Source organism: Salvelinus namaycush, chromosome 27, assembly GCF_016432855.1.
Source record: "Salvelinus namaycush isolate Seneca chromosome 27, SaNama_1.0, whole genome shotgun sequence".
NCBI lineage: Eukaryota > Metazoa > Chordata > Actinopteri > Salmoniformes > Salmonidae > Salvelinus > Salvelinus namaycush.
The window spans coordinates 35,430,772-35,456,448 of NC_052333.1; the positions used below are offsets into that span (position 1 = coordinate 35,430,772).

General features: G+C 43.3%; 1 protein-coding gene across 1 annotated transcript in view; it reads left to right on the forward strand.

The window, feature by feature from the left end:
- The window catches only part of LOC120022386 (sodium/hydrogen exchanger 3-like), a 46,100-nt gene that overhangs the window by 12,157 nt on the left and 8,266 nt on the right, over positions 1 to 25,677 (forward strand). Inside the window, exons 5-11 of the mRNA XM_038966277.1 lie at positions 50 to 227; positions 710 to 930; positions 14,069 to 14,271; positions 14,417 to 14,506; positions 21,931 to 22,001; positions 22,152 to 22,281; positions 22,575 to 22,726. Of these exons, the coding sequence (XP_038822205.1) occupies positions 50 to 227; positions 710 to 930; positions 14,069 to 14,271; positions 14,417 to 14,506; positions 21,931 to 22,001; positions 22,152 to 22,281; positions 22,575 to 22,726 (1,045 nt within the window). The remainder of the gene's footprint in view (positions 1 to 49; positions 228 to 709; positions 931 to 14,068; positions 14,272 to 14,416; positions 14,507 to 21,930; positions 22,002 to 22,151; positions 22,282 to 22,574; positions 22,727 to 25,677) is intronic.

Below are 25,677 nucleotides of genomic sequence, written 5' to 3' on the forward strand. Positions count from 1 at the left end.
CCTTTCTCTCTCATCACCCTCCTCTCGCTTCCTCCTCCGCCCTGTGTAGTCTCGTTCTTGGTGGTGGCGTTCGGAGGCTCCCTGGTTGGCGTTATCTTTGGTCTGCTGATCTCGCTCTTGACCAGATGCACCAAGAACATCCAGATTATCGAGCCAGGCTTCGTCTTCGTCCTGGGCTACCTCTGTTACCTCACAGCCGAGATGCTCTCGTTGTCTTCTATCCTTTCGTAAGTCCTTCTGAGTGTTATGTCGATTTATTAGGACTTTTACAACCTTTCCATTAAGGGTGTTTCCATTGAAATCCTAACATGATATTTCCACTTACCTTGGCTTAGTTTTTAGATACAATATGTATTTCAGTTACATAGCTCCATAGCTGTGTACTACCTAGAACCTAAGAGTTCTTCAGCTGTCCCCATAGTATAACCCTTTTGGGTTCCAGGTAGAACCCTTTCACAGAAGGTTCTACATAGAACCCAAAAAATATTCTACGTGGAAGCAAAAAGGGTTCTCCCTGGAACCGAAAAGGGTTCTACTTTGGAGAGAGCCGAAGAAACCTTTTTTCTAAGAATGTATGTTTGAGCCATGTATGACCCTTGAGGTTGACTCTGGTCGACTATGGAGGAGCTCTCTACATACCATTATATACAGTACCTACTGCGTTTTAGTCTATTCTAAGTGACATGACCCTTTTCTTGCTGTGCCATAGGTGTACGTTCTATGGCGTCTGCTGTCAGAAGTATATCAATGCCAACATGGACGAGAGGTCAGTCAGCACGGTACGATACGTAATGAAGGTGTTCGCAAATGGCTCAGAGACCATCATCTTCGTCTTCCTCGGCATCACGGCCATAGATCCGTCTATATGGGTGTGGAACACAGCCTTTATCTTCCTCACACTCCTCTTCATCTTTGTGTTCAGGTTCATAGGTGAGTTTGGGTCATAATCTTTAGTATTATTTTGTGAGCGGAGGAATCAATGGAGATTCTTTTCCCTCAGAACAGCTTAAATTCGTCGAGGCACGGACTCTAAAAGGTGTCAAAAGCGTTCCATAGGGATGCTGGCCCATGTTGACTCCAATGCTTCCCACAGTCATATCAAGTTGGCTGGATGTCCTTTGTGTGGTGGACCATTCTTGATACACGCGGGAAACTGTTGAGCATGAAAAACCCAGCAGCGTTGCAGTTCTTGACACACACAAACCGATGTGCCTGGCTAGGGCAGTTGCGGTGACCATATTACCGCCACACCGGCAGTCATGAGTCATGACCTCAGTAAAATTCTACGTGACCGTTGAGTCACAGTAATCTCCTCTTATGCACTCTGGAAATGCGTTGGTAGTACCCAACTCGCTAACGATCATTAGGTCGCTAATGGCCTGATACTCAGGGCTCTATTGTCCCTCTAACAAAATGCAATCGAAAATCACATGAAACACTTAACTCACATCACTGTGATTGATCAGTTTGAAGAAAGAAGTTCAACAACCGGTTGAAACCGAGTGGAAGTCACAGTGGTCTAAGGCACTGCATGGCAGTTGCTAGCTGTGCCACTAGAGGTTCTGAGTTCGAGTCCAGGCTCTGTCACAGCCGGCCGTGACCGGGAGACCAATGGGGCGGCGCACAATTGGCCCAGCATTGTCCGTGTTAGGGGAGGGCATGGTCGGCAGAGATTTCCTTGTCCCGTCGCGCACTAGCGACTCCTGTGGTGGGCCGGGCGCAGTGCACGCTGACACAGTAGCCAGGTGTACGGTGTTTCCTCTGACACATTGGTGCGGCTGGCTTCCGGGTTAAGTGGGCATTGTGTTAAGAAGCAGTGCGGCTTGGTTGGGTTGTGTTTCGGAGGACACACGGCTCTCGACCTTCGCCTCTCCCGAGTCCGTACGGAAGTTGCAGCGATGAGACAAGACTGTAACTACCAATTGGAAACCACGAAAATGCGGAGAAAAAGGGGTATAAAAAATGTCAACGTGGAAAACATGGTCATTGTGGATGTTGTTTCAAAGCCTAACACAACAAAATGGACAGCGCTTTCAAAGGTGATGATTAATTAAAAACACCATATGCATATTAGAGAATAAGCATTGGCCTATATATGAGCCCAAGCTGAAAGAAATCCCAGAATTACAATAATGATTTCACAGTTATACAATACATAGCCTACTGAATATTGCACATGGCAGAAAACCCCCAAAAATACTGATTTAAGATATCTTTGGTAAATAATTGGTCATCCTAAAATTAAACAAATTTAGCCTACAATTATATTGAATTTGTATTAGATTTTGAGTAGCCTAATAATAGTGCATTTTTCCCCCTCATAATTAATAGGCTGAAACATTGCCTTTAGCTACCGAATATCTCATCACCATGAGTTTCCAGCGCGCAGAAAGATGGGCTGTCAACAGTTAAATATGCTTTGTTGTGAAATCATATTACTATGGATGTTCCCGAACATACTTCACTTGGTTTCCCAAATTAAGCACTGGGTAGCTGCAGGAACAGGGTTGGTGAGCCCATGGCATACGGAGTTAGGCGGCATATCACCTGTTGCTTAGCGAAATTACCGGAGTAGCCTTCCTGGCATGAATGAAAAACGTACTGGCGGGAAGGTGGCCTCTATTTGCTATTCCAGTGCATACAGATGACGTCTGTTTTTGTCTTTCCCCTGTTCTTGCCCATTTAATAATGGGCCATTCTAAATCTAAACTAATTTTACATATTAGTAAAGACAAGATGAAATTGAGAATAGTCTGATGGGTGAAATATGATCTTTATTGTGATGGTGTACAGTTGAAGTCGGAAGTTTACATACACCTTAGCCAAATACATTTAAACTCAGTTTTTCACAATTCCTGACATTTAATCCTAGTAAAAATGCCCTGTCTTAGGTCAGTTAGGATCACCACTTTATTTTAAGAATGTGAAATGTCAGAATAATAGTAGAGAGAATTATTTATTTCAGCTTTTATTTCTTTCATCACATTCCCAGTGGGTCAGAAGTTTACATACACTCAATAAGTATTTGGTAGCATTGCCTTTAAATTGTTTAACTCTGGTCAAACGTTCCGGGTAGCCTTCCACAAGAAGTTGGGTGAATTTTGTCCCATTCCTCCTGACAGAGCTGATGTAACTGAGTGAGGTTTGTAGGCCTCATTGCTCGCACACGCCTTTTCAGTTCTACCCACAAATTTTCTAAAAGATTAACGTCAGGGCTTTGTGATGGCCACTCCAATACCTTGACTTTGTTGTCCTTAAGCCATTTTGCCACAACTTTGGAGGTATGCTTGGGGTCATTGTCCATTTGGAAGACCCATTTGCGACCAAGCTTTAACTTCCTGACTGATGTCTTGAGATGTTGCTTCAATATATCCACATATTTTTCCTCCTCATGATGCCATCTATTTTGTGAAGTGCACCAGTCCCTCCTACAGCAAAGCACCCCCACAACATGATGCTGCCACCCCCGTGCTTCACGGTTGGGATGGTGTTCTTCGGCTTGCAAGCATCCCCCTTTTTCCTCCGAACATAACGATGGTAATTATGGCCAAATAGTTCTATTTGTGTTTCATCAGACCAGAGGACATTTCTCCAAAAAGTACAATCTTTGTCCCCATGTGCAGTTGCAAACCGTAGTCTGGCTTTTTTATGGCGGTTTTGGAGCATTGGCTTCTTCCTTGCTGAGCGGCCTTTCAGGTTATGTCGATATAGGACTCGTTTTTACTGTGGATATAGATACTTTGTACCTGTGTCCTCCAGCATCTTCACAAGGTCCGTTGCTGTTGTTCTGGGATTCAATAGCACTTTTCGCACCAAAGTACGTTCATCTCTAGGAGACAGAATGCGTCTCCTTCCTGAGCATTATGACAGCTGTGTGGTCCCATTGTGTTTATACTTGCGTACTATTGTTTGTACAGATGAACGTGGTACCTTCAGGCATTTGGAAATTGCTCCCAAGGATGAACCAGACTTGTGGAGATTCACAATTTTTTTCCGAGGCAGTGGCTGATTTCTCTTGATTTTCCTATGATGTCAAGCAATGAGGCACTGAGTTTGAAGGTAGGCCTTGAAATATATCCACAGGTACACCTCCAATTGACTCATGATGTCATTTAGCCTATCAGAAGCTTCTAAAGCATGACATAATTTTCTGGAATTTTCCAAGCTGTTTAAAGGCACAGTCAATTTAAGTGTATATAAACTTCTGACCCACTGGAATTGTGACGCGCGCACACGCACACGCACACACACTTTCCCCCACAAAGAACCCTAAGGTTAGATGCTAGGCAGTTGTTCCATCCTAAGCCCAACTCAAGAAATGACTTGATTTACGAATGCATATACAGTTGCAACTGTTCGAGAAGGCTTGCATAAATGGGGAGATTTGATTGACCATCAAGTCATATGTGATGGAGATCAGATACACTCCCTCCCCCTGAAACACACACACACTGGTCCCCCGTTGTGACCCTTTTCCCAAGCATCTCTGTGCAGTCAGACCTTTGATTATTTTGTGCCATCAGGGCCAAAATAATATGCTCTCTCTCTGATTGTTCGAGTGTGAACCCCGCCCCATGGGTTACTGCAGCTAGTGTTGCCAGCACGATGGACATGAGCTGCAGTTCTTCGTCTATCTGGTCTAACGGAAGGTGAGTTAATTTCTTCACCTCATATTGAGGTTCAGTTTCAACCAGTTCTAACATGTAGCTAACACCTCATGTTTCCTGGTCTGATATGTTACTTCTTAGCCAGTCCTTTCAAGCACTTTGGTCAAAAAGGACGGTTCCATCACACTGACACGCTCTTGTGACCTCACTCAGGGAGTGGCTACTTAATGTGCAAAGGATATGATTAGAACTTCTCTTTTGACTCCTAAATTTACATTCCTATCTTAACAAAAATATTTTTTTCAATTTACATATCCTATGCACAACATATTGGATGGAAACTTGACAGATAAAGGGGGTTTCCTTTCTAAGTTAGTTTTTCGTCCATACAGTTTTTAAAGACATCACAAAATGAAATACAATATGACATTAGTGTTCTATATCTCCCCACTGACCTTTCCCCACATTCTTTATGTTATAATTATTGTTCCATTATCCACTTTTTGGTTGTTAGACTTTTGGGCGGGCAAAAGTCTCTGGAGACAATTGGACATTCCTTTAGCCAATACTGGAGGGTAGAGAGAGAGTCTTCTCCTGCTTAATTTACGACCGGGTGTGGAGGTGTCAACCCCACCCTTTACAGGTGGAATAGGGTCTGGTTATTGTCAGCCATTGCCAAGCTGATCTGACCCATTGTGATACACACAGGACAGTCATGACAACACAAACTGATGCTGGCACTAAGACCACACTCAATGAGCTGTATAGGGTCATAAGCAAACAAGAAATGTTCATCCAGAGGCGGTGCTCCTAGCGGCCGGTGATTTTAATGGAGGAAAACTGATATTCAGTTTACTTAATGTCACCTGTGCAACTAGAGGGGGAAAAAACTATATCACATTTACTCCACATACAGAGATGCATACAAAGCTCTCCCTCGCCCTCCATTCGGGAAATATGACCATAACTCTACCCTCCTGATTCTTGCTTACAAGCAAAAACTCAGTACGGAAGTACCAGTGATGTGCTCAATAGTGAAGTGATCCAATGAAGCGGATGCTAAGCTACAGGACTGTTTTGCTAGCACAGACCGGAATATGTTCCTGGGATTCATCCGAGCGCATTGATGAGTGCTTCGATGACGTCTTACCCCACAGTGAGATATACATTATCCCAACCAGAAGCCATGGATAATAGGCAACATCTGCACTGAGCTAGTGGCTAGAGCTGCCGCTTTCAAGGAGCGGGACACTAATTCAGACACTTATATGAAATCCCACGAAATCCCCTAAACCTAACCCTATCAAACGGGCAAAGCATCAATACAGGACTAAGATTGAATCCTACTACACCGCCTCTGAAATTCGTCGGATGTGGCAGGGCTTACAAACTCTCACGAATTACAAAGGAAAACTCAGCCACGAGCTGCCTAGTGACACGAGCCTACCAGACGAGCTAAAAGCCTTAGATGCAACACCGAACCATGTGGAAGAGCACCAGCTGTTCCAGATGACAGACGACCTCCCTCTGCAACTGGATCCTGGACTTCCTGGCGGGCTGCCCCCAGGTGATAAGAGTAGGCAACAACATGTCTGCCACGCTGACTGTCAACACGGGGGCCCCTCAGGGGTGTGTGCTTAGTCCCTTCCTGTACTCCCTGTTAACCCATCACTGCGTGGCCAGGCACGACTCCAACACCATCATTAAGTTTGCCTATGACACAACAGTGGTAGGCTTGATCACTGACTACGATGAGACAGCCTATGGGAGGAGGTCAGAGACCTTGCAGTGTGGTGCCAGAACAACATCCTCTCCCTCAACGTGCGCAAGACAAAGGAGCTAATCGTGGACTACAGGATATGGAGGGCTGAGCACGCCCCCATTCACATCGATGTGGCTGTAGTGGAGCAGATCGAGAACTTCTGAGAAGTTCCTCAGTGTCCACATCACTAAGGACCTATCATGGTTCAAACACACCAACACAGTCATGAAGAGGGCACTATATCGCCTCTTCCCCCTTTAGGAGGCTGAAAAGATTTGGCATGGGGTTTCAAATCCTCAAAGTTCTACAGCTGCACCCTTAAGAGCATCTTGACTAGCTGCATCACCGCTTGGTATAGCAACTGCTCGGCATCCGACCGCATGGCGCTACAGATGGTAGTGCGTACGTCCTAGTACATCCCTGGGGCCAAGCTCCCTGCCATCCAGGACCTTTATACCAGGCGGTCAGAGGAAGGCCCTCAAAATTGTCAAGAACTCCTGCCACCCAAGTCAAAGACTGTTCTCCCTGCTACCACACAGCATGCGGTACCGGAGCGCCAAGTCTTGGACTAAAAGGCTCCTCAACAGCTTCTACCTCCAAGCCATAAGACTGCTGAACAGTTCATCAAATGGCTACCTTGACTATTTACTTTGACCCACCCTTTCTTTCGTTTTTTGCACTGACTTTCTTGCACAGGTTCTATGAAAACTCTAACCACACATACTACACTGACACTCTTTACATGTGCTGCTCTTATGTATCCTGATTGCCTAGTAACTTTTACCCCTACCTACATGCACATATTACCTCAACTACCTAGTACCCTTGCACATTGCCTTGGTACCAGTGTATAGCCTCATTATTGTAACTGTTTTTCTATTGAGAAATTTGTTTTGTTCTTACTTTTTAACTCTGCATTGTTGGGAAAGGGCTTGTAAGTTAGCATTTCGCGGTAAAGTCAACAACTGTTGTATTTGGTGCATGTGACAAATAAGATTTGATTTGAACCCTAATCCCGATTAGAGGGGGTCAGGGTTTAAGGTTCCTCTGCTAGAACATACGGAGAGACGGTGCCCCTAGCAGTGAAGCCGGGGCGGCGCGGTTCTGGATTAGCATGGCTGAGATTGTTTCTGTGCGAAAAGAGGCAAAAAAACATCCCTATGGCAAGAGGAGAAAAAGGGTTCACAGGAAGATGGCTAATGGCAGGTTGACTTCCTAAACCAGGTCAAAGAGACCGGAGGGAGGGCAGACATGATGACAGCTGCCCCTGGCTGGGAACCCAAAAAGGCACTGGGGGGGGGGGGGGAGAGCCTGAGGGAGGAGAGACACTCTGGGGAAAAATGTGTCTCCTCCTTTTCTCGAGTCAGCAAGGACGTGAAGTGGGATGCAGCACAGAGAATAGTCATAACCTAATGTCCCCGTGCCTACCCAGTGTTGCAAAACGTGTAGTGGGGAGGGACGTTAAAACCTGAAGAGAGAGGATAGGGCAGGGAGCAGTCTGCTTTGCGCATTATCTTCCACTGGTGTAAGGACTGCGCCCTAGATCCCCTAAGGCCAGCCGGGTGGCAGGGACGAGATGCATTGATCAACAGGCTGCCATGAGGCCCGGGTTTGTGGGGCAGGCAGAAGTTAAAGTCTTCGCCTTCTGGTTTACGCATTTCACACTTCTGCCGTATGTCGTGACAGTGGGCTCGAAGAGGAGGTCTACCTTTTCTTTGTCTGTTAAGTTGAATAGGCTTAACCAAAGGGCCCTTTCGCCTACTACTGCTAAGGTCATGGTATGACCACAGCTTTGGATAGCAATGCGGGAGACACGGAGGGTGAGGTCTGTGATATTCCAGATCTCTTCCCAATCCTCTGGGTTTAGGGAATCTGAATGCAGCCATCTCCCCACCTCCTCCAATAGTTCAGTCAGGTAAGCCATCAAATAAAAGGTCTCGTTGAGAGCTCTTCTGACAGACTGGGCTGAGGCTTTGTATGGTTTCTGGAAAATGGAGGCGGTAAAGCGATCCATCTTATCAGGGAGGGAGGCGTCGGTAGTGGTACCTATAAGGCGTGAGGGGTAGAGGTGGTTAGCCAGAGATGGTGCCACTTTAAAGCTGATTCATGGAGATTCCGGCAATCGCAGTGGCCATACAGCATTTATGGTGATGCGTCCTCCGCAGAAATCAGGGCATTCGTACTTCTTGTGCTTCACAGAGTGGAGTGTCACTTGGTCTGCACAACTTAAAGTGCACCACTCATAGTGATTTAGGACTAATCTCTATAGCCAGTCAGCTATTAGAGCAGCTGGCTAAACAAAAAGACAATACCTCTTCTGAGATGTTGGAGTCGGTTTCTCGGTTGGAGTCGGATTCTCGGTGCTTGACATAGGAGTTCAGCCAAGATAGCATGAAATAAAAAGGCAGCACCGTTTTCCCACCTGTATCTCCACTTCGACCGTAAATATATATATTTTTGCTTTACGGGCTTGCTCGCGACTGCCTCCACTTCTTGTGGCAAGATTCCCCTTCCATTCCCATTACCTCCCTGATCTCTTTCAAGGAGATGTCTATATTTGCAAACTTGCTCTGATAGCCTTTTGTCAAAGTTCTCCGTGTTTGTTGTCAAGGAAGTGAGTTTGTGTTTATACAGGACGTACCTCCAGCATCTACCGTCAACCGATCATGTCAATGCGGAGCTATACGGCGCCCTCCGTATTGTGAGAAAATTTGGGAGGCTCATGGCATCGACATACAGAGCTTGATTTGGCCTCCGGAGGCTCAGCAACTGCGTCACATTGCGTCAATCGGCTTTTAAGAGAGCCTGGATTCCTCCATGTTGTGCATGTCTAAGCTCGGGAGCGCTTAGCCAGCACTTTTTCAGTAAGGGGCTTATCCCACAAGCTCTTAGCTTACCGTAGGCAACCTGCAACTGCAGGTAGCAGTTGCTTTACTGGGTCTGCACTAGTGGAAAGTCTCCTCCCATCGTACAGATTCCTTTCTCGGTTTCTGTTCCCCAGGGGATCCGGCCACTCGATCTGGTCGCGGCTCGCCTACAGACATCAAAGAACCCAAACTCCAGTGGAGGAATGGCATCTTCTGTCTTCGAGGCTGTCCCATCTAAAAGACTGAGAGGGTGGGACCTGGTCGACCTCCATGTCAGGTGCCGCCTCAAAGAGACTGGCGAGGTTAATCTCGCCATCTTCCTCATTTTCCCCTAGTTTGCCTTCCCCGAGAGGGGATCGTCAGACTGATAGAGGGAGGAATTGAGGCTATCCATGATCTCGTCCCAGCTGGTTGTGGGGGGCAGAGCTACAGCTCCCGCTAGTGGCTCAGAGGCGAACCAGGCTACCGAGAGAGAGGCCCGTTTTGCCTCAGTTAGTGACTTGCAGCACTTGTAGGACTCAGTCCTTGAGTGCCACCTTGGCATGTTTCCCTCCCAAGCACATGATGCACAGAAGGTGATAATCCTTCCTAGCAATTGTAGAACCGAAAGCACAATAACGTGGTAATTCATGTCCTGAGCTAAGCTCGTTTTGGGTAGGGGTAGCGGTAGCCAGTGTGAAGAAAAAAGCTTTGCGGCTGAGGGCTAGTAGTGATTTGCACAGTAGAGAATGCTATAGCAATGAGGCTGAAACGTGTTAGCTAGCTAGCAGCTACTTGGAGATGTACTGTAGCTAGCTCAGTGCTAGCTGAAGGGGTTGAGCTAGGATAGCATTAGCCTTCAGGTTAGCCTACTCCCACGACTTGAAGATCTGTGTGGCTGGGTCGATGGTCTAGTTAGTACCAGTGATTTAACACAGGTTAAAACTAGGCGAGGGGAAAGCTAGCAATGCTACAGTGTTGCAGGTAGAATTGCGTGGTTCGCTTGCCTTGCAGCTAGCTAGCTGAGTTAGCCTGGGCCTTGCAGCGTGGGCTAGCTGAGTCACACTAGCTAGCTAGCCAGAGGTTGACAGAGGCAGAAAGAAGACTTCTACATCACCAATGCTGTCATGTTGCAGGTAGAGTTGCAAGGTTAGCTTGGCTTGCAGCGAGCTAGCCGAGTTAGCTTAACTTGCAGGTTGGGCTAACCGAGTCACACTAGCTCGCAATGTAGCTACCTAGCAGGAGGGGGGACCGAGGTAAAGAGATTTACACAGTACTACCGTGTTGCAGGTAGAATAACCTGGTTATCTAGCCTTGCAGCATGCTAGCCAAGTTAGCATGAACAACGCAGTGTGGGCTAACTGAGTCCCAATAGCTAGTGGTGAAGCCAGCTAGCAAAGGTAGAAAAGTACATTTCTACAAGTAATACGGTTACTACTCTGCCTCACAACTGGGTCCGAAGTTTCACGTTTGGCAGCGATAAGCCCTGTGAACTTTTAAGTGGAAAAACAGAGAACCAGTCACAGTAGAAGAGCAAGAATTGTCTTCAATGAGAAAGAGAAACTAAAATTGTCAGTGTGCGGGAGAGTGGCTTTTTCAGGCAGGATGAGGGCGCACCCTATTCACTGTTTTTCCGGTCTGTTTTGCAAAAGATGTTTTGTGATTTGGTTACTTCAAGTTATGGGAATTCCGGGAATGAAATCCCATTGTGAAATACAAAATGTAATTTGAAAGAGAACCCACTGTCAATTCAATTATTGTGGTGGCAGCATCATGTTATGAGTATGCTTGTCACCGGCAGGGACTGGGGAGTTTGTTAGGATCTAAAGAAATATGAAAGAAGCAAAGCCTGGGTAAAAAGTTAGAGGAAAGCCAGCCTCAGTTTAATGAAACCTTAACACTGGGATGTAGTTATTTTTTGCTGGATGATTACACACATTTTAATACCAAAGACACACCAGAATGGGTTTCCAAGAGGTATTGAGTGATCCTGAGTGGTCTAGTCTCAGTCCTGACTTATATTTGCTTCGAAATCAGAGATTTTAATATTGCTGTCCATCAATGATTCTTAAACTAATTTACTGAGCTTGAGCATTTTGGACAAAAACAACAGATATATGTTGCCCTAAAAGTTGCCCTAAAATAATCGTATTAAAAATGCTTCATAGTTGTAATGGCTTCCAACGGTGCTTCCATCAAGCTTTAATGCTTGCTTCAAGTGGAAAATGGGAAACTGGGAAGTGGGAAGTCCGACATGATTGTGTTCAAGTGCTTTTGAAGTTGGAACAATTCTTCAACCAATAATATTTTAGCTAGCTTGATAAGCTCGCTAACATTGCTCATAATAAAGTTAGCTAGCTTGCTTTATGCTCTGGAACTTTGGCGACTACTAGGTATTTTTTAAACCTCGTGCTTTGGGCTGGATGTGTCAATGTGTAGTTCATATATGCATAATCTATGAGCAGAATTAATGTTTAACCTCAATTAGCCACGAAATCCCTAGTTTGAAAAGTACTGTTTTTATGGAAGCTGTACAGCTCCATTTTCCATACATTTTCGCCCACGTGGGCCAGGCCCCAAGCAATTTGAGTTGAACCAATGAGATTCAGTCCCTCACCATATGAGTGAATGCTAGAAAGAGGCACATCAGGCACCCACAGCAAAGCGAGAAAGAGCAATGAATGACGTGGTGCACATATTTGACTCGTTTCAGGAAACTAGGCATATGTCGCGGGTCACCACTTCACAAGAGAGCCCCCATTTGAACGTAAACGTTGTTTTAAATTAAAAAGCGTTTATTTTTTATTTTTAAGAAATGCCCTCTGGAACATGTGAACCTGCATGTGCCTTAATAGCAGAAACTTGTATGCCATCTGTAAATACAAATAAAATGTGTTAAATTACAAGCCTAGTTGGTTTAGCTACAGAAAGACAGCAACCTTCCCGCTAGCCATGATTGGCTGAGATAATGAGTGGGCTCGACATGCTGAGAGATGAGTTCAGATTGGTCTGCCATATTACATTTTACATTTTAGTCATTTAGCAGACGCTCTTATCCAGAGCGACTTACAGTAGAGTGCATACATTTTATTACATTTTACATACTGAGACAAGGATATCCCTACCGGCCAAACCTTCCCTAACCCGGACGACGCTATGCCAATTGTGCGTCGCCCCACGGACCTCCCGGTTGCGGCCGGCTGCGACAGAGCCTGGGCGCGAACCCAGCCCAGCCTGGGCGCGAACCCAGAGACTCTGGTGGCGCAGCTAGCACTGCGATGCAGTGCCTTAGACCACTGCGCCACCCAGGAGGTCATATACCACGCTTCTGTCTATATGAGCTGGTCAGTATGTGTAGGTAATCCTGTCTAACATTGCTAAGATAAGATGGTCTAGCTAGCTACATATTACACGTTTCTAATTTTGACAGTCGTTTTCATTTCAAAGTGTAGTGTTAGCTAGCTAGCTAACGTTAGCTAACTGGCTCACTCACGTTACGTGTATGATCTTATTATTCGTATCTGAGCCATTTGCTTTGCTAGTTATAGCCTAATTTAGCTAGCTAACATTGAACCTGGTTGCAGATTCATGCAGGGTAGTAATATCACGAATTGGGATTATGGTTCCTTGTTTAGCTAGCTAGCTATGTCTTAACAAAAGACTCCACTATGCAAGTAATCATTTCAATAGATTGTCACTGTGACAACTGTTGACAGGCGTAGTTGGTAAATTCGCTCTAGCTATCTACTCCGATTTCAGAGCACTCTCGTCAGAGTGTGCCAGAGCGCAGAATAACTGACGAATTTACGAACACTCAACACCTGTTGAATATGGCCGGTGTTAGTAAACGTTGGCAAAAAAGCGCAAATTGTTGCCAGCAGCACAGTTGCAATCACCAACACTTTGGATAACATAAAAACAGCCTAACCAGCTCTGCTAGGGCGAGTAAAATGGTCAGTGAACGGTTCTGTCATGTTAGCCAGTTAGTTTGAGTGCTTGACTGTTGTTGTTAGGACAGAACTCGGATCAACCCTTAAAGAGATGGGTAGTGATAAAGCTTAAGAGGGTGTGAACGATACTGAATGGGTGTAGACAAAGAGGTCTCCAGTAGGTACCCAAAACATTCAAAGTCCATTTTCTCAAAAGTGAAGTTAAAAGTTTATCAACTTTCAAAACAGAATTACTTCCCATTGTTGCTCAAATGCAGTGTATGATATACCATTTTGTAGCTCTGTGTGTCTGCTTTTATCCAATGTAAAAAACACCATTTCAAATGTATCTACATTTGACCGAATCAAGGCGGTCGGTCACATATACACATATGTGACATAGTACACAATTTCCGGGGACCACTTTTGCTCGTATGCACTACTTTCAGAATTACTGGCTAAAAAAATATACAAAAGTACCAGATAATCTCTTTAACATTGACAATATGGTCAGAGTAGCTACATTATCCATATTGATAAGGGATTTGTTGTCATCTTTTGGTTGAAAAGGTAAAAGGTCAGTGGAGAAACATCACAACTCGGGTAACATTTTCTCTGAGTTTCCCACTTGAATTCCAACTTGGATGGTCATTCATTTCCCACTGACAACTAGGAGTTTCCGATAACTACGATAGCATGTAAACTTGGCATAACTCTGAGGTGTGAAGACACACACCATCAAGACATTTTTTATTTATTTAATTAGGAACATTTTCTATAATTTTATTTAACTTTGAAAATGTGAAGTAGGTTGTGTATCTGTAGGGAAAAAATCTAATTGTATCCTTTTTTATGGCAGCAAAATGTGAAGACTACAAGGCACATGTAACAGACACACTGCCTTTCTCTGTGTTTATATCACAGGGGTCTTTTTTCTCACCTGGATTCTCAACCAATTCCGACTGGTTCCCTTGGAGTTTATTGATCAGGTAGTGATGGGCTATGGTGGCCTACGAGGGGCAGTAGCCTATGGCCTTGTGGTCTCGCTGGATGAGAAAAAGTACAAGGAGAAGAATATGATGATCAGCACCACCCTCCTAGTGGTGTACTTCACTGTCATGCTGCAGGTAAAATAGCTCATTTACATTTCAAACTTCAGTCCATAGATATTTCACTATTTGTTGTTTTCTTTCAGTGTAATATGTCTTCACTTGAACAGACTGGTGTATTTTAATTTGTCGCCGGTTTACTATGTTTTCTTATTTGTTGCAGGGAATAACCATGAAAGCACTGGTCAACTGGCTAAAAGTGAAGAGGGCAGCACAGACAGAACGCACACTAGCTGAAAAAATACAGAATAGGGTAACTATTTGGTCAGAAGTCTTTGTTGTTCATCAACCCCAAAGAATCAGACAACAAACCTTACATCTCTAATAAATACCCAAAGTAAAGGGTTTACTTTTTGTAAACTGTACTACACCACCTTTTTTATACACAAGGGGAGGTCCTCGGGACAAGTTAATCACAGGTCTGTCAAATGAATGACAAGGTATATTAAGCGGAGAACACACAAATAAATTAGCAGCAGGGCAAGTTTCATGCAGACTTTAAAGCACATTCGTGATGAAAAACTCTTTGTAAGCTAGTACAGTCGTGAGGAAATACTCTTTGTAAGCTAGTACAGTCGTGATGAAAAACTCTTTGTAAGCTAGTACAGTCGTGAGGAAATACTCTTTGTAAGCTAGTACAGTCGTGATGAAAAACTCTTTGTAAGCTAGTACAGTCGTGATGAAATACTCTTTGTAAGCTAGTACAGTCGTGATGAAAAACTCTTTGTAAGCTAGTACAGTCGTGATGAAATACTCTTTGTAAGCTAGTACAGTCGTGATGAAAAACTTTTTGTAAGCTAGTACAGTCGTGATGAAAAACTCTTTGTAAGCTAGTACAGTCGTGATGAAAAACTATTTGTAAGCTAGTACAGTCGTGATGAAATACTCTTTGTAAGCTAGTACAGTCGTGATGAAAAAACTCTTTGTGAGATAGCACTCATGGTATAATATTCTTATAGTGTAATAACACACTGGTGGTAATTGGCATGTATGCACACTGCTTTTGAATTAAATAGCTCCCTCTTAAGAACAGCCAGCCCAGAAGGTCTCTAGGGAAGTGGTGACACAACATACAAACAAACATTTATATGACAAAGAAAATTGTGCTAATCTGCCCACCTAGGCAACCCCAAATCATTTGCCTGGATACCAGATCATTTGCCAGGGCAGACTACACAGAAAAACCTCAAATCTACCGGAACACAAACGAACTCAACAGTAAGAATAGCGCGCGCTCCAAAAACTCTGAAAAATAAAAACATAATTATAACCCTGGCTCATTTACACCATAGCAGTATCAAACATTTTATATTTTAGTAGCCCTTTCCTGCAGTCAAATGACCTCGTGGCCTCATGGGTGGAATGTGATTTAATATAATTTCATTAATAAACATTTTTGTAATATTGCAGTCTTTTGTGATGTATATTATCAAGTTTAATATTGGGATGTAAACTCAAAATTGAAAACATTTCAACTTTTTTAAGCCAATAACCATGTGTGTGAGGTGTATACTTTGGATTCAAAGTAATTTGTTTAAGACTACCAAGAAACACTCTGTGACCCTGATTTAGCCCACTGCAGTAAAAGGTTAAATAAACAGCATTATTAAATAGACTTGATTCACATTACAATGTTAAAAGTGAATACCATTCAAATGAATGAGCTACACCTGTCTCCCAGCTCATACACTCACTACTGTCTTCCAAGCCGCTTCTCCAAATTAGAAAAAGTGAGGGAATGTGAAATGGGAGTGGGTTGTCTCGCTTTCTCTACCATCTCTGCTGGCACAACCCACAGCCCATGGGTATGTTTTTCCCTAGATAAAACAGTCACAAAGTCAAAATTGGCTATATTGTGGCGTTAGCGGACCCACTCCTTAGCTAGCTGACAAACTAGAAGAACGAGGAGACTGTAGCTGAAGTTGAACCGGTGAACCAGGTATTAATGTCCTCAAAATACAGACTAAAAGAGGGTTAGAAGGGTTGCCCAAAACAAATGCATCTGGCTGTCAAATAACTCAGAGGAGATGTTATTGTGTCCCATTCAGCTTCTCAGACACACTCAACCCCCAAAACGAGTGGCCTATCAGCTATCTGAACTAGGGGCAACTCCTCCCCCATACTTTCCCCATGAGCCCCCCACATGACTTTTGGTATTTTTGGCATTTGGTATTTTATGATGGCGCTAGAGCAGTGTTACTCACTATTTTTTGTAAGGGGGCCACTTTGGGTTGAGACAGTCATTCAGAGGGCTGCACAGATCTTTAATTTGTTGTACTTCTTCTTCCAATATGATCAATTATCAATTGAGAGCAAATTCAGAGCAATCGAGCACATGCAATTGATTTGATGTACAGCACATCACAAATACAGTGGTTCTTCCTTTAAAAGTCACGAGCTTATGTCACGATTGTTAGTGGTAGATGGTGGCATTCTGTTATTGCACCACACTATCACAAGGGGGAGTTAGAAGGCTGATCTATCGGTAGTCTAAACTGTGGCACAAATTGACTATCTTTTTGTAAATTAATGGAGGTGTTTTCAGTCTGAGAGTCTCTCTTCTCTGGCACTAGAGTCCTGCATCAGGTAACAACAAAAAAAAACTGTCGTTGGTCCTGGAGTTAAGAGAGATCTTGGGAGAATACAATGGGGGATTTATACTTAACATGTGGACTGACGATTTTCGATAAAATGGGCATGGTGGGCTTTTGGTTTCTCTCCCACTAAAAACAGAAATAAATAATTCTAAATAACAAACTGGATTTATTTACAAATGAGTAAGAATGTCTCACCCCATGTTCAAGAATGGCCCTTTTCCCTTTATTCAGATTACAACAGCTCACTTTCGGTTATTTGAAAACAAAATCATCTCCAAAATATCAAGCCATAGAAAGTTGGTTGCAATTTCAGTTAAAACCATCAGAAAAGACAGAACAAATAATACAACAAATATTGTGGTTAAACTCAAATATACTAATTGATCCAAAAAAATGATCAGTTGGAACCTTTATCAAGTGGAAGGGGGAAAAAGTAAGGAACTTTTCTGTCAGCCCTGCATTAAAGACCGAAATTGGTTAAAGAAAATTGTGATAAATATATAATACCAGTTTAATTTAAGGACCAAAATATTGACAACTGTGCCATATAGATTGCAAAATAGTTAAAGAAATGTTCAATGTACCGATTCCATGGCACATGAATTGACACGCAATGTTCTGTTTATTATAACCTACTGCAGGCCTAAAACATATGGGTTTAACCTTCTGAATTAATGATTATATTGAAGATAGAAACCGCCTCTTAATGAGTTCCGAGAGTTATCTGTTATCCAACAATTATTGTTATTATTATTAACCCTGCATTATAATTATATAAAGCCCCTTAGATATTCTGTTTTTGTATTTACAGTAGTGATGGACACCTGGAGGCATTTTGTTTTTCACAAGCGTAGCAGGCTGTGAATTCTGCAAACAACGTTTCCAGGATGGGCTATTAGCAGAACAATAGACTCTTCAACCTTTACAAAAGGATAGTCTAATAGCTCATGTACTGTAGGTGTGAGAAAAAAAATCCCCCCAACTTACAATGTATTAAGTACTCTAATGTTTTACATTCCTAACTCCAAACCTCATACAACCGCAAAATGTCGGATCAAGCATATACACTGTACAGTATTTATGCTTTTGTTAATAAAATAATGATAAAAATATCTTTCAAAATGTAGATGTTTATTTCAACTATCAGCAGGACAATAGGGAATAAATATCACTGAATGACAGAGCATGGGGACTGGTCTTGATAAATCAGATTTTTATTTGGAAATGTTAGGATTATTTTGCTCTTCACTTGCAGTAGCTTAGGCCTACTCCCGACCGGTCACGTTGTACAGCATCATATTTTCCAAACTGAAACCCTTAATTAAATCGCTTTAGCCGTAAAATTAATCAAGGCTCCCTTTATTGTTTAGTTTTATATCTAAAATGCTTGACTGTATTTAAAGACATGGAAGACGTGTATGCTGTGTGATGACATGCATAAATTCATGAGCGATTGATTGATGTACTGTATATTTAAGTTGGCCTTTATGCCAAAAAGTAAGTTACGCTAAAACAGCTACACTAACAAATCACATTTTAATTCTCTTGGAATAGAAACATGTTGTACAGTGCCATATGTTCCTAACGGAAACCTTTAGGCCTACAGTACATCGGTTACAGTAAGAAATGCATTTTTGTTTTCTTGGAATAGAAATATGTTGTACAGGGCCATATTTTCCTGACGGAAACCCTTAGGCCTACAAAAACCCTTAGGCCCAAAAACCATAATATTCATCAAATGAATTAAGCTTAATTTCTAAAAATCTATCCCATATAGTTTGTTCTATTCAAAGCTCCCTTTTATTTATAATTTAAAAAAACTTTTTACCCCATTTTTCTCCCCAATTGGTAGTTAGTCTTATCTCATCGCTGCAACTCCTGTATGGACTCGGGAGAGGCGAAGGTCGAGAGCAATGTGTCCTCCGAAACACGAGCCAACCAAGCCGCACTACTTCTGGACACAATGCCCGCTTAACCCAGAAGCCAGCCACACCAATGTGTAGGAAGAAACACCGTACAGCTGATGACCGTGTTAACGTGCATGCGCCCGGCCTGCCACAGGAGTCGCTAGAGCGCGATGGGACAAGGACATCCCTGTCGGCCAAATCCTCCCCAAACCCGGACGACGCTGGGCCAATTGTTCGACGCCACATGGGTCTCCCGGTTGTGGCCGGCTGCGACAGAGCCTGGACTCGAACCAGGATCTCTAGGGGCACAGCTAGTAACTGCTATGCAGTGCCTTAGACCACTGCGCCACTCGGGAGGCAAGGCTCCCTTTGACTCTTAGGCCTACAGCTCCATGTCACTTCAATAATTAGCTTCTAAAAGATGCCCTCTGGTGGGAAAACTAGCACTAACTACTATTAATGGCAACAATAGCTGACACTTACACCTGAAGTCGGAAGTTTACATACACTTAGGTTGGAGTCATTAAAACTCGTTTTTCAACCACTCCACAAATTCTTGTAAACAAACTATAGTTTTGGCAAGTCGGTTAGGACATCTACTTTGTGCATGACACAAGTCATTTTTCCAACAATTTTTTACAGACAGATTATCTCACTTATAATTCACTGTATCACAGTTCCAGTGGGTCAGAAGTTTACATACACTTATGTTGACTTTAAACAGCTTGGAAAATTCCAGAAAATTATGTTATGGCTTTAGAAGCTTCTGTTAGCCTAATTGACAACATTTGAGTCAATTGGAGGTGTACCTGTGGATGTATTTTAAGGCCTACCTTCAAACTCAGTGCCTCCTTGCTTGACATCATGGGAAAATCTAAAGAAATCAGCCAAGACCTCAGATTTTTTTTTTTAGACCTCCACAAGTCTGGTTCATCCTTGGGAGCAATTTCCAAATGCCTGAAGGTACCACGTTCATCCTTACAAAACAATAGTACACAAGTATAAACACCATGGAACCACGCAGCCGTCATACCACTCAGGAAGGAGATGAGTTCTCTCTCCTAGAGATGAACATACTTTGGTGCAAAAAGTGCAAATAAATCCCAGAACAACAGCAAAGGACCTTGTGAAGATGCTGGAGGAAACAGGTGCAAAAGTATCTATATCCACAGTAAAACGAGTCCTATATCGACATAACCTGAAAGGCCGCTCAGCAAGGAAGAAGCCACTGCTCCAAAACCACCATAAAAATGCCAGACTACAGTTTGCAACTGCACATGGGGACAAAGATCATACTTTTTGGAGAAATGTCCTCTGGTCTGATGAAACAAAAATAGAACTGTTTAGCCATAATTATGTTTGGAGGAAAAAGGGGGAGGCTTGCAAGTCGAAGAACACCATCCCAACCGTGAAGCACGGGGGTGGCAGCATCATGCTGTGGGGGTGCTTTGCTGTAGGAGGGACTGGTGCACTTCACAAAATAGATGGCATCACGAGGGAGGAAAATGATGTGGATATATTGAAGCAACATCTCAAGACATCAGTCAGGAAGTTAAAGCTTGGTCACAAATGGGTCTTCCAAATGGACAATGACCCCAAGCATACTTCCAAAGTTGTGGCAAAATGGCTTAAAGACAACAAAGTCAAGGTATTGGAGTGGCCATCACAAAGTCCTGACCTCAATCCCACAGAAAATTTGTGGCCAGAACTGAAAAAGCGTGTGCGAGTGTAACGGATGTGAAATGGCTAGCTAGTTAGCGGGTACGCGCTAGTAGCGTTTTAATCAGTTACGTCACTTGCTCTGAAACCTAGATGTAGGGTTTCCCCTTGCTCTGCAAGGGCCGCGGCTTTTGTGGAGCGATGGGTAACGACGCTTCGTGGGTGTCAGTTGTTGATGTGTGCAGAGGGTCCCTGGTTCGCGCCCGTGTCAGGGCGAGGGGACGGTTTAAAGTTATACTGTTACACGAGCATGGAGGCCTACAAACCTCACTCAGTTACACCAGCTCTGTCAGGAGGAATGGGCCGAAAATTCACCCAACTTATTGTGGGAAGGCTACCCGAAACGTTTGCCCAAAGTTAAATAATTTAAAGGCAATGCTACCAAATACTAATTCAGTGTATGTAAACTTCTGACCCACTGGGAATGTGATGAAAGAAATAAAAGCTGAAATAAATCACTCTCAACTAGTATTCTGACATTTCACATTCTTAAAACAAAGTGGTGATCCTAACTGACCTAAGACAGGGAATTTGTACTAGGATTAAATGTCAAGAATTGTGAAAAACTGAGTTTAAATGTATTTGGCTAAGGTGTATGTAAATTTCCGACTTCAACTGTAAATAACGAGCCATAGAATTTGGGGCTGCACGCAAGCTGTGCTGCAGTGTGGCACAACTTTTAAAGGAAGAACCACTGTTTATACATACACACATCAAATAGGCTTCATCACATGTATAAGACCCATATTAAGGGTTAACTCAGTAGTTGGATGAGCGAAAATGTCCCTTTTTGACTGAATTCATTCTAAATGTATAGTCTTGTTACTATCCTTGTGAGGCAGTCCAGGTGTGCATTGGTCAGTCTCTTTCTCTGTTTTTGTTTCACAATGTTCATTGTTGAAAATGTTGCTTCACATGAAAATGTGCTGACAAAAAATGTCACTTTTTGCACACACTGCTTCAGAAGTGGATACTCTGGGTCTGTCACAAGGCTCCAGAAATGGGTAACACCTGATCTTAGATCATTTACAAACACAGTAGTTGTGTTTTGTGAGTCCGCCAGATCAGAGGCAGTAGGGATGACAACGTGTTATATTGATAGGTGCCATAATTCTGTCCTGCTTGAGCATTCTAAATGTAACGAGTACTTTTGTGTGTCAGGGAAAATGTAAGGAGTAAAAAGTACATTATTTTCTTTAGGAATGTAGCGGAGTAAAAGTAAAAGTTGTCAAAAATATAAATAGTAAAGTAAAGTACAGATACCCAACAAAAACGACTTAAGTACGGTGGGGGTATGGAAGATTAAGGGTGTTTATCAAGGGCTGAGTGTCAGTTGCTAAACCCCTCTTCTGTAAAACATCAACCAGCTCATCTAACAGTGCTGAAAATGGTCAACCTAAATATAACCTTGACAAAATAAATCCATGGATCACCATTCCTTTTTATTTTTTCAGACCTTTGACCACATTCTTGTCGCCATAGAGGATATTTCTGGACAAATAGGACATAACTACATGAGGGACAAGTATGTGGACACTAACATCATATTATCAATTTGAATACGTTATTATCATATTATGAGTTATTTAAATGTATTTATTACATACCATACCTTCAAAGATTAAATGTAACACTAAATTGTTTTGTTTTTACTCTCTTCTCGTATCCTTCTAAGGTGGAATAACTTTGAGGAGAGGTGGTTGTACTGGCTCTTGATGACGCCCTCTGCCAGGAAGTCTTGTGACCACATATTCAACATCTTCCACAAACTCAACCTCAAGGATGCCATGAGCTATGTGAAAGAGGTAAGAGTGACTCACAAGGTTGGAGAAAGCCCTGACAACTTAATACTACTGTAATTACGATGTTACACAATAGATTAACCAGCAGGATCACTGATTTACATTAACATTACAAAAAATATACTATTTTTGTTTATTTTTTATAGCATATGTTACAGCAGGTGCAGAAAAAATGCTTGAGTTACTAAAACTGTTAAGAGCTAGTAACACAAGCATTTCACTGCTACCATCTGCTAATCTGTGTACGTGACCAATAAACTTTGATTTGATTAAGTATTTTTATCCCATCATCATAGGGTGAACGCAGAGGCTCATTGGCGTTCATTCGGAAAGAAACCAAGATTGATGTGGATTTCTATAAGAAGTTTGGTGCCAACTTCTCAGAGATGATGCCTTACATCATGACAGAAAATATGGGATCGGATCATGTTCCAGTCTCCTCCATCTTGTAAGCAACATTGCCTGACAGTCCGCATCTCAATGGCAAACTATTCCATAGGGCTCAGGTCAAAAGTAATGCACTATACGGAATAGGGTGCCATTTGGGACGCAGCCTTATGCATGTCTAAACACATGCATCACTAACTTGGGAAGGCGGAAATGTTTTTGGTATCTCAGATTGTTCTGGCAATTCTCACTTAGAAACTTCATTGAACGGAAGGACATTTGACATGGCCAACAAAAACAGGTTTAGGTTGAAGTAACCTTGGACAACCCTGGGGCAAAGTACAGGCACGAATGGTGAAACTGACATTGCGTGCAGCTTACTTACCCATTTTGCATGTTTTAAGTCAATCCCTCCTCAGAGCAACCTGCTGGAGCGTGGTTTCCCTTGTCGTATTGTCTCAATACGGAAGGTAGACGTCTGTATTAGTCTAGCAGGAGTGCAATACAGAACTGAGCGTATGATCTGTCACAGCGGCATCACCTTAGGAAAACACAAGCATGGTGTGTTCCAATGGTCCCATTGTCAACATCCCATATTTGGCACCAATGTAGCGAACGGCGGCGCCCAAGGCGCCCAATGGTGTCTATAGTTATAGCTAGCCGAACAAGTGAAAAGTGCCTGATGTGTCTAACAGTCTGGGAGCCAGTCTGCTTGGTGAAGAGAGCAAACGCACCCTTGCCAGTTGCGAGTCGTCAGTGTAGTAAAATCCCTATATTGTAGGATAGGATGGAAATGATGTTGCGGGACAGTTTGATGGAAAACTAGTTACCAGCCCGAGGAGATTCTATACGAGCCTAGTGGATCCTTGATTGAACCTTTTAGGATGTGATAGGATGGAAATGATGTTGCGGGACGGTTTGATGGAAAACTAGTTACCAGCCCGAGGAGATTCTATACGAGCCTAGTGGATCCTTGATTGAACCTTTTAGGATGTGATAGGATGGAAATGATGTTGCGGGACAGTTTGATGGAAAACTAGTTACCAGCCCGAGGAGATTCTATACGAGCCTAGTGGATCCTTGATTGAACCTTTTCGGATGTGCTCCACACCCACATGAAAAATACTATAGTATTCACTGTAGTATTTTTGCTGACTTTACTGTAGTTTTTCCTATAGTGTTGCGTACATGACTGTAGTATTTAAAGTTTACTATAGTATAAATACTGTAGTAAAAACTAAAACTACTATAGTAATAAGTAATGTTATTGCAGACTGTAGTATACTACAGAATTTACTGTTTACTGCAGTGTTTTGCAGACTATAGTATTTTTGCAAACATTACTGTAGTATTTACAGTGCATGAGGAAAGTATTCAGACCCCTAAACTTTTTCCACATTTTGTTGCATTACAGCCTGATACTAAAATTGATAAAATAATTGTTTCCCCCCCTCATCAATCTACACACAATACCCCATTATGACAAAGCGAAAACAGGTTTTTAGAAACCAATCGGAATCCATGCTTCAAGACTGTTTTGATCACGCGAACTAGGACATGTTCCGGGTAGCCTCGGAGATTGACATTGATGTATACACGGACACGGTGACTGAGCTCATCAGGAAGTGTATAGGGGATGTTGTTCCCAATGTGACTATTAAAATCTACCTAAACCAGAAACCGTGGATAGATGGCAGAATTCCCGCTAAACTAAAAGCGCGAACCATGGCAAGGTGACTGGGAATATGGTCGAATACCAACAGTGTAGTTAGTTATTCCCTCCGTAAGGCAATCAAACAGTCAAAACGGTAGTACAGAGACAGTGGAGTCGCAATTCAACGGCTCAGACACAAGACGTACGTGGCGGGGTCTACAGACAATCATAGATTACAAAGGGTAAACTAGCTACGTTGCGGACACCGACGTCTTTGCCCAGATAGCATCCCTAGCCGCGTCCTCAGAGCATGCGTAGACAAGCTGGCTGGAGTGTTTACGGCCATATTCAATCTCTCCCTAGCCCAGTCTGCTGTCCCCACTTGCTTCAAGATGTCCACCTTTGTTCCTGTACCCAAGAAAGCAATGGTAACTGAACTAAATGACTATCGCCAGTAGCACTCCTGTCATCATGAAGAAATTTGAGAGGCTAGTTAAAAGGATCATATCACCTCTACCTTACCTGCCACCCTAGACCCACTTATATTTGCTTACCGCCCCAATAGATCCACAGACGATGCAATCGCCATTGCACTGCACACTGCCCTATCCCATCTGGACAAGGGGAATACCTATGAAAGAATGCTGTTCATTGACTATAGCTCAGCCTTCAATACCATAGTACTCTCCAAGCTCATCATCAAGCTCGGGGCCCTGGGTCTGAACCCGGCCCTGTGCAACTGTGTCCTGGACTTCCTGAAGGGCTGCCCCCAGGTGGTGAAGGTAGGAAACAACACCTCCACTTCACTGATCCTCAACACAGGAGCCCCACAAGGGTGCGTGCTCAGCCCCCTCCTGTACTCCCTGTTCACCCATGACTGTGTGGCCACACACGTCTCCAACTCAATCATCAAGTTTGCAGACAACACAACCATAGTAGGCTGGATTACCAACTATGACGAGACAGCCTACAGGGAGGAGGTGAGGTCCCTGGCGGAGTGGTGCCAGGAAAATAACATCATCCTCAACGTCAACAAAACGAAGGAGCTGATCGTGGACTTCAGGAAAAAGCAGAGGGAGCACGCCCCTATCCACATTGACAGGACCGCAGTGAAGGTGGAAAGCTTCAAGTTCCTCGGTGTACACATCACTGATTATCTGAAATGGTCCACCCACACAGACAGTGTGGTGAAGAAAGCGCAAATAGCAAAAATTTGGCTTGGCCCCTAAGACTCTCACAAACTTTTACAGATGCACAATTGAGAGCATCCTGTCAGGCTGTGTCCCTGCCTGGTACAGCAACTGCACAGCCCGCAACCGCAGGGCTCTCCAGAGAGTGGTGCGGGCTGCCCAACGCAT